Here is a 10000-nt window from a genome sequence, read left to right as displayed (position 1 = left end):
AGAGGCTGATTGGAGAGGTTCAAATCTTGATGACATAAGGAACCTTAGGACCACGTCTAGATTCCAGCCTGGAGTGGACAACCGACGTTCCTTTGAGGTCTTAAAAGACCTAAGGAGGTCCTGTAGATCTTTGTTGGTGGAAAGATCCAAGCCTCTGTGGCGGAAAACCGCTGCCAACATACTTCTGTAACCCTTAATCGTAGGAGCTGAAAGGGATCTTACGTTCCTTAGATGTAACAGGAAGTCAGCAATCTGGGTTACAGTGGTACTGGATGAGGAAACTGCATTGGCCTTGTACCAGCTTCGGAAGACTTCCCCTTTAGACTGATAGACTCTGAGAGTGGATGTCCTCCTTGCTCTGGCAATCGCTCTGGCTGCCTCCTTCGAAAAGCCCCTAGCTCTTGAGAGTCTTTCGAAAGTCTGAAGGCAGTCAGACGAAGAGCGTGGAGGTTTGGATGTACCTTCTTTACGTGAGGTAGACGTAGAAGGTCCACTCCTAGAGGAAGAGTCCTGGGAATGTCGACCAGCCATTGCAGTACCTCTATGAACCATTCTCTCGCGGGCCAGAGCGGAGCCAACCAACGTCAGCCGTGTCCCTTTGCGAGAGGCGAACTTCTGAAGTACCCTGTTGACAATCTTGAACGGCGGGAATGCATACAGGTCGAGATGGGACCAATCCAGCAGAAAAGCATCCACGTGAACTGCTGCTGGGTCTGGAATCGGAGAACAATACAACGGGAGCCTCTAGGTTATCGAGGTAGCGAACAGATCTATGGTTGGCTGACCCCACAGGGCCCAAAGTCTGCTGCAAACATTCTTGTGAAGGGTCCACTCTGTGGGGATGACCTGACCCTTCCGGCTAAGGCGATCTGCCATGACATTCATATCGCCCTGAATGAACCTCGTTACCAGCGTGAGCTTTCGATCTTTTAACCAGATGAGGAGGTCCCTTGCGATCTAGAACAACTTCCACGAATGAGTCCCTCCCTGCTTGGAGATGTAAGCCAAGGCTGTGGTGTTGTCAGAGTCCACCTCCACCACCTTGTTAAGCTGGAGGGACTTGAAGTTTATCAAGGTCAGATGAACCGCCAACAGCTCCTTGCAATAGATGTGAAGTGTCCTTAGCTCCTGATTCCATGTTCCCGAGCATTCCTGTCCGTCCAAAGTCGCACCCCAGCCCGTGTCTGATGCGTCAGAGAAGAGACGGCGGTCGGGTTTCTGAACAGCCAAAGGTAGACTTCCTTGAGAAGAAAGCTGTTCTTTCACCACGTGAGAGTAGACCTCCTCTCTTCGGAAACAGGAACTGAGATCGTCTCTAGCGTCATGTCCTTTATCCAGTGAGCCGCTAGATGATACTGAAGGGGGGGAGGTGGGGTCTCCCTAACTCGATGAACAGTGCCAGCGATGAAAGTGTCCCTGTTAGACTCATCCACTACCTGACTGAGCATCGGTTCCTTCTCAGCATGCTCTGGATGCAATTTAGGGCTTAGTATATCTTTGGGGCCGACGGAAAAGCCCGAAAAGCTCGACTCTGAAGATCCATACCCAGGTAGACAATGGTCTGGGATGGGACGAGCTGAGACTCCTCAAAATTGACCAGGAGGCCCAGTTCCTTGGTCAGATCCATAGTCCATCTGAGAATCTGCAGACAGCGACGACTTGTGGGAGCTCTTAAAAGCTAGTCGTCTGACGGAGCCGGACACAAGATCATGGTACTGCTGCACAGTCTGTGAACTGTCAACCATGGGGAAGCGAGGAAGTACAGTGACAACCCGAAGCTGTCTAGACTGTCTGGGTCGTACAGACAACTCCTTATCGGGTTGCTGAGGTTGCCGCACTGCGTCATAACAAGACACTTCTGCTGGTTGTTGAACGTCTTCCCAGTGACACACTGACTCCGTAAACAAAAAATCCTCTAACCAGGACTAAGCTTGGACTGCATGTCTTGCAACACAGCTCAAGGTCTATGGGAGCAGGTGTGGTAACAGACGGGGTTAGCGACTGAAGTGGAACCATTACCCTCCCTGGAAGCATGCTATGCTTAAATAAAAGTCCATAGGAGGCTAAGCAGCTAAAGGCTCCTCTCCAAATGACAGAGTCCTCAAGGGAAAATCAGAAGGAGGGAGAATAGCACTTTCTCATCTACAGGAACCATATCCGAGAAAAGCTAAGTTCTCTCAGTGAGGGTTTCACTGGTGCAAAAGCAGCAGACTAGAAGGCAACGTTATGAAACTGCTTGACAGTCTAGTGAGTTGGCAACAACCAAAGATGTGTGACTGAGAAGCATGCGGTAAGGTATGCAGAGCATGCTGTATGTAGAGCATGCTGTAAGGTAAGCAGAGCATGTTGCATGGCGTGCGGCTTATGCTGCATGGGATGAGGCTCATGCTGCATGGGATGAGGCTCATGCTGCATGGGATGAGGCTCATGCTGCATGGTATGAGACTCATGCTGCATGGGATGAGGCTCAAGCTGCAAGGGATGAGGCTTATGCCGCATGCGTTGAGGAGGATGCCGCATAGTATGAGGCTCCTGCCTCATGGGTTGAGGCGGTTGCCGCATAGCATGAGGCTTTTGCCTCATGGTTTGAGGAGGATGCCGCATAGCATGAGGCTCCTCATAAGCATGAGGCTGCCTCATGGGTAGAGGAGGATTTTTTAAAGAAATCTGAACCTGACACTAATCTAGCTGTCCGAGGATTTACCTGGTGAGACATCAGTCTCTTTACCAGCGAGTTTTACCAGATTTCCCCGGGCCACCACGTGACACAATTGGTAGTAATTCATTCAAATTACCCCTAATGAGTCAATATGGATAAATATCAACACAACATCGTGTTCAAATAGAAATAAATTTCTACCTCATACTTGGGATCGAACGCTAGCCCCTTCTAATGAAAGGCCAGGTCGAAACCAACCATGCCACGAGAGCCCATTCAAGAGTTGAGGTTCTTGCCTCAAGAGTGGAGGTGGCTGCCGCAAGAGTTGAGGTTGCTGCCTCAAGGATGGTGGAGGTTGCCGCAACGCAAGAGGTTGCTGCATAGCGCTGGTATCTGGCAACTCCCAATGCGGCAGCTCACGCGTGGAGGTAGGTTGAGGAACCTCAACATCATACGTCTGGCAGGGTGGACTGCGCAGAGGTGGAGTTGAGGTTGCTGCCTCGAGGATGGTGGAGGTTGTCGCACCGCAAGAGGTAGCTGCCTCGAGGATGGAGGAGGTAGTCGCAACGCATGAGGCTCCTACCTCAAGGGTAGAGGAGGTTGCTGCAAAGCATAAGGCTCCTGCCTCAAGTGTTGAGGAGGTTGCCGCGTGGCAAGAGGCTCCTGCCTCAAGGAAAGTGGAGGTTGCTGCACAGAGCTGGTATCTGGCAACTCCCAGTGCGGCAGCTCACGCATGGAGGTAGCTTGAGGAACCTCAACATCATACGTCTGGCAGGCTGGACTGCGTAGAGGTGGAGGAGGAGGTGTGTTAACCTTCTCTGCCTGAAACTCCTGCATCAACACCGCAAGCTGAGACTGCATTGTCAGCAGCATAGACCACTAGAGTTTAAGAAAGACAACAACCAACGGAGCTACTGTCCGTTGAAACTGAGGGTCTAAAACAGCTGGTGCGGCAACAGACGGAGTTACTGTCTGTTGCGATACCACCTTGCCTCTCTGGGAGGTGTGCAGTTGTCGTACTGCAGCAAGTCCGAACTGACCCAGTGCTAATGGCACCACCTAGGAGTTGGACTTGCGCGGAAGGGACCGACTTGCACTTAAAAGCTGCAAGATTTGGTCCATGGTTTCTGCGAGAAACCTCTTCCGCAGACGAGGAATAAATGGGCTCTCTCGTCTTTGTGTGGGTGGGGTGATCACGTCGGCTACGTGAGTTGGTTACACCCGAAACCACGGAGGGAAACTTCTGTTCGTCGATCAAGGCCTGCTGAACCCATAAGTCCTTCGACATTACTTCTCCCCTGGGCTTGGGAGCTTGTAAGAGGTCCCAGACTAGGCGAACAACTGGCACGAACAGACGAACCCTCGAACGCAACACTGTAACACTTTGCGCTTATCACTTTATCACTTTTGATTTTCTGTTTGCACTTATTTCACTGAACTCGAAACTTTAAGTGGTTTGTACCTGAAACACGCAATTCTATCCTTCATTAAAAGTTAGTAATTGCGAAAACAGTATTACAATGTAACAGAAAAACATAATGAAAGATAAATAATTCAGTGGCTGGAAAAGAGATTAAACACTAGATCAAATAAACTACGTTTAAAATCTCTCACCGCATAAAGTCTGAGAACAAGAATAAAACTCTAGAAACGTTTACCTTCTTCCCCTAAAGAGACTAGGGAGAAGAGCAAAAACGATAACAACGTTACCCGCTTGAACGAAACGTTTATCCTCCTCTCTCTCCCTCCGTCTCTATCTCTCTCTCTCTCTCTCTCTTGACTTAGCACCTGAGAGAAGAGCCCAATTATATATATCGTTAAAACATATTATTGTTAAAGGAAAAAAACTGAAAGGTTTCCCAAATAAAAAGTACCTTTATTAGAATAGAACCATTTAAGCTAAGAAAGAATGAACAAAACGCTAGAATCGGTTTACTCTTACTGCAACGTGACACCGTGATAGACTCTCTCTCTATCGTAACGATAGAGCGCAAGTTGAACGTTCTGAACGTCAACAACTGCAGAGACAAAACAAAACGTTAGTTCAACTTTGAAAACAGTACAAGACTATCAAAGAAATTCTTTCAAAAACATTAAAATGGCATAATATATTAACAGGTAAAAACGAAATGACGGGCTCAAAGTTAATTAACTTCGGTTCCAAGAAAAGACCGCCTACTATTAGGAAAGGTCGAATATAAACAAAAATAAAAATTAATTTTAATAAGTTTATAATAAAAGGAAGTTAATCAAAGAGGCCTATAAAAGGCGGAGAGATATAAAATAAATCTATAACTTTGTTAAGCAAAATTAAAAGAGTCTATACTCTCTTCGACACCAACACTTCCGTCTAAGGGAAGGGTCGGCCATTTAAAAGTGAAAGAGAGTTCATACTCTCTTCGTACCAAAATTAAATAAAAAATTAAATCAAATTAATTCCAAAAACTTGCTAAGCTAATGATATAGCTTCCTGAATAGCGAAGGCTAAACTCTAGAGCAAATACATCACCAAATCGTGAGCAATAACTCCAGAATCAACAGCGTATCCATGTAGGTCTAGCCGGAGGCACGACAGAGGAAAAATTGAGGTGGTGTTGACAAGAAGTACTAGAGTACCTGACCACAGATGGCGCTGTGGTGTTCACCCCCACCTGTATAGCGATCGCTGGCGTATCCCGACCGTAGATTTCTGTCGGCAGCAGAGTTGACAGCTACATGATTATCGGGTAAGATTAATATTGAAAAATTCATTTTACCTTTCGGTATTTTCATTTCAGCGTTTTCTGTCTTATGTAGAATTCATATCCAACTTATCTCCATTTATACTGTAGTTATGTCATGGAGGCACATGATTAGTTTGCCCTTCATAGAAGGTAATGTCGTAATTTAACTTGTTACTGCAACTTGCCCAAGTTCTATCATAGTTGCCATACAAACTAGTTAAAATACAAATTAAAGTCATTCCAATACATTCACAAAGTCGATTTGGTACAAGTGAACTTGGTTGTATAGTTGACTATAAAACTTTAAAGTTGTCGAAATGTAATAAATTGAACATCCCAGCCTACACATATCGACTGTAACAGCCAAAATAAAGATTAAACAGTTGAAGGAGTGTGGCTTCAGAACAAGATTTTTTTATTTGGTTTTCATGGAGCATTGCTTGAAGTGAACATAAAATTTACTAAAGCAAAATAGGCGTAATTGGTTAGAGGGAAAATAAGCGAACAAATCCTGCCCCAATGTTCCTCGCCTTGGATAGTGTGCTGAACTTGATAAACGTGCAAAAGATACTATTGTGGCGGGATGTTGCAAGAACAAGCCCCACACCCTGAATCACACCTACTGACAATGGTCCCACAACACAAACTTTCCCCTTACTTTATCAACTGGACTCTTGGACAGAAGGAAAATTTAAACAAAACATATCCTTAAAACTATATTTCTTAAACTAAAATAAATCAAACTATCAGCAATCAAAATAAACACTTAAACTAGAATCACCAGCATCAAAAACTTTACACTATATATACCATAAACCCCATCCAAATAAACGCAAAAAACCCTAACAAACTTAAATCTAAACCGCACACCAACTCAAAATATATGTTTATATATATTGCGACACAAGCACTGTCGCCACACACAAGCCGAACTGTCTTTTCACGGCAAACTACCACTATATGGTAAACAAGAGTCTCTCTTAATATGCCATAACGGCCTCAACTCCTTGAGTCACAGGTGCCAGTATCATCATCATCATCATCATCATCATCGTCATCATCATCATCATCAATCCAAATACACAGGCCAGGTCGTCAACAGTTGAGCAGTCAAATGAGCAGTACAAACAAAATCTTAATACAGGCCAGGTCATCAACAATACGGCCACTTTCTAAAAATCTTGAGTCTCTCCAAAGGAGGAATTACGGCCTGCCAATATGAAAAAGAAAAACACTTATGAACACTTCTAGCTAACTGAACTATCGCACTATAATCAAAGATAAATAATAAATTGTTCCTATCATTCACAATCACGACAAGCAAAGATAAACAAAACTGTACTTACTCAGAAAATCAAAAATCACTTCCTCGCTGGTAAAGAAAAATAATAAATATAATCCAGCTCTCACACAACTGCCTTAAGCTGCAGTCAAATAAAAAAAGCATTCGCTCCGAAACATTCACCACTGTCGTAACCTAACTAAAAAATGTAAACAAACAATCTCATTTAAACCAACAGTCTTTCTCACCACAAACGACCGTTAACCTAACTACTTTCGCTCGCTAACACAATATCAAAGAGCACAATATCTCTCTCTCTCTCTCTCTCTCTCTCTCTCTCTCTCTCTCTCTCTCTCTCTCTCTCTCTCTCTCTCTCTCTCTCTCTCTCACACACAGGATTTGGCAAAAACAAAAAATAAAAATAAAGCAAAAATAAATCCTCCACACTATGCCAATAAATATGGCTCAGAACCCTTAGGACATCGGAGTTCACGATTTAACTTAGAAAATCATTAAAGACGAACAGTAGGCCATACAGCAGCCTATATCAGTTAATAACTTGGCATTTGTAATTCTTTTAGATTTTAAGTATTAGGCATGTCATGAAGTCTTAGTAACAAAACAGAAATATATCAATATCCAAACATGGTCACATCATCATTACCTACGTGCTTGTGTAGCCTATAAATACGTGTTATTTGCGTAAGTGTCTTCCTTGTTTGGAATGACTTGGATTTTTGTTCTCTTGGCTTACTGTACAACTATGCTTTGTCATGATGAAAATGTCTCCTCAGTAAAATTCTATGTTTAATGTATGTCTTTATTAGTTATATCAGCACAGATACGTCTTCATTTTTGTCAAAGATTTCATTTCCAGTTTGTTTTCTTGATTCCATGGTAAGAGTTACTAGTTTACGGATAAGTCCCAACCATAATTGCAGCTAAATTACTTAAAATTTTGATTGCTTCCATCTGTGCCAGATCAGTTTGATGATATGAATGGGCATCAGTTGAACATCGTTCAACTTGACTGGTATCCTTTCCTGGATTATGTGAGAGACAGCGACGAACCATCCACCACAGTCACCCCCAGAGATTCTGTTGATATGCGCATGCTTCGCTCTATCGCTAAAGTGCGCAATTTTACGTAAGCATTCAATAAAGTTCATCTATATGAAGCAATTTTCTCCTATATCGTATTCATCTACCAATGCACGCAAACTAATTTCTTGAAAATAAGCACCATTTTGATGTCAGGTTTTATTCAATATAGAAGAAACTGTCCAAAATCACAACATTCTAATTCTTTTGAAATTTTAGAAATGCACGAATCTGTCATTTTAGCGGTCATATGTAACCGTCTAATGGAGTAACTAACTGTTCCTCGTAGGTACGTGATGCGGGTGCCATGGGACGAGCAGTGGGGCGCCCGTGAGGAGTCCGGAAACTGGACTGGAATGATTGGAACTTTGCAGCACCACAAGGCTGATTTCTCAATGTCCGTGACCTACCTAAGAGAGCGCCTATCTGTAGTGGATTACACGAGGGTCTATGTGGTCGAACCACTGGTCCTCGTATTATCCAAACCTCGCCCTAAACCACCTTACTTAGCCTTGATTCAGCCATTCGAAGGCAAGTTTTGCATTTTTACAACAAATGTTGGCCTAATCAGCTTTGAAGCTCACATAGTAACTAGGGGTAAATGAGAAATGCATTTCAATACAAATCTAAAATGGTAAATTCTACAAAGACAGGAAATTCAATTTCCTGGTAACAATTTGTATATCATAATCAGTAAATAAAATGAGACGTCATTATAAAGTCTACTTCCTCTAGAGAAGAAAAGTCCTGATACTTCTATAATAACTATTATTTCCGTATTTATTCCCAGATTTTGAAATATTTTTCTTTTGTAGCCGAGTTATGGGTCGCTGTTTTTATGTCAACCGTAACAGCCGGAATGATTCTTTGGACGTTCCAGGTCTTATGGTCCAAGGCATCTGGAAAACCTGGACTACCCCTAGACTTTTCTCTTCTCTATACCTGGAGTACCATATTCGAAGAACCTGCTGCTAAGTTACCTAACAATCCCACTGGATTGGTGAGTTGAAATCACACAAAACACTCCTAGAGAGAAAGAAAAATAGCGATAATATCCAGAATACACTTGTGATACATCAAAAGTCTTATTAATGCTCAATAACAGTCCGCCTGCTTTTTAGCAAGAAATATCTTGTATACATATTTACACATTGTGTCTGTTCAAATTAGCAAGGAAAATACGTTACTTTTCCAGATCTTCATTGCATGGTGGTGGCTTTACTGTACTCTCATCACTGTTGTGTACAAGTCCTCCCTGGTGGCCCACTTGTCAGTTCCAGGAAAGTCCTCCACCATCGACTCTTTCGAGGAACTCCTGAAGCAAACAGGGTGGACCTGGGGATTTGAAAATACTCACCTCGCTTCATATTCTTGGATGAAATATAATGACAACCCTATTATCCAGCAGATCTTCAAAAAATTGGAGGTAAGCTTTGGAGCAAACTGCAATTATAATCAAGGACAACAAGGTCATTATTATTGTGTTCAGTGTGGTATGCGCACGCTCGAGAGAGAGAGAGAGAGAGAGAGAGAGAGAGAGAGAGAGAGAGAGAGAGAGAGAGAGAGAGAGAGAGTTTAATTCCATGGGATTTATAATGCTAGTTATACCAACAAACAGAGATAGTCTTTGGCTGGAATCAGCACTTAATTCAAGTCGGAATTAATACTTATATGACAACAAAAAACTTCATTAGTAATAACTTTATTCGGTGAAACTAATCACCCTCTACATGATAATCAAATTACATTTTCAACTTAGCAATCATTTAGTCCCCCTTTCTACTGATTTTTTTTTTTTTCATAAAGACGTCATGTTTCTCTGGTAATTCATTTTACCGAAGACTTTATTCATTATTTCCCTAACAATACAAAAATATTTTCATTCTTTCCTATGGTTCCTTTAACATTTCACTAATGCATAGCGTCTATCACTTTACTCCATAGGGAGAATTCTACTGGGCTCTCAATATCCAACTCATCTTTCTTGCTGAATTTCAGATCCAAGACATAGACGAGCAGATGGCCCGTGTGTTACAAGGGAAACACGTCCTCATAATCAAGAAGTTTAGAATCAGGTCTATTGTTGCAGCATCATACACGGATAAATATGGCCTAACTCCTGTTTATTACGCTAAAAACGAATACTTTAAATTCGGTCATGGATGGGGGTTCAGGTATGTTTTGTTCATTATGTACAGTGTGTAGGCTATTTAAACAAAGTAAGCACCAGCAATA

General features: G+C 42.8%; 1 protein-coding gene across 1 annotated transcript in view; it reads left to right on the top strand.

Moving 5' to 3' along the window:
- LOC137660201 (uncharacterized) overlaps nucleotides 1–10000 on the top strand; it is a 72676-nt gene that overhangs the window by 61099 nt on the left and 1577 nt on the right. Inside the window, exons 12-16 of the mRNA XM_068394952.1 lie at nucleotides 7646–7811; nucleotides 8055–8296; nucleotides 8581–8765; nucleotides 8961–9191; nucleotides 9764–9939. Of these exons, the coding sequence (XP_068251053.1) occupies nucleotides 7646–7811; nucleotides 8055–8296; nucleotides 8581–8765; nucleotides 8961–9191; nucleotides 9764–9939 (1000 nt within the window). The remainder of the gene's footprint in view (nucleotides 1–7645; nucleotides 7812–8054; nucleotides 8297–8580; nucleotides 8766–8960; nucleotides 9192–9763; nucleotides 9940–10000) is intronic.

This window comes from Palaemon carinicauda, chromosome 1 (assembly GCF_036898095.1).
Source record: "Palaemon carinicauda isolate YSFRI2023 chromosome 1, ASM3689809v2, whole genome shotgun sequence".
In the NCBI taxonomy this organism is placed as follows: Eukaryota; Metazoa; Arthropoda; class Malacostraca; order Decapoda; family Palaemonidae; genus Palaemon; species Palaemon carinicauda.
The sequence above is the reverse complement of the archived record's forward strand: the minus strand, read 5'-3'. Positions and strand labels throughout refer to the sequence as shown.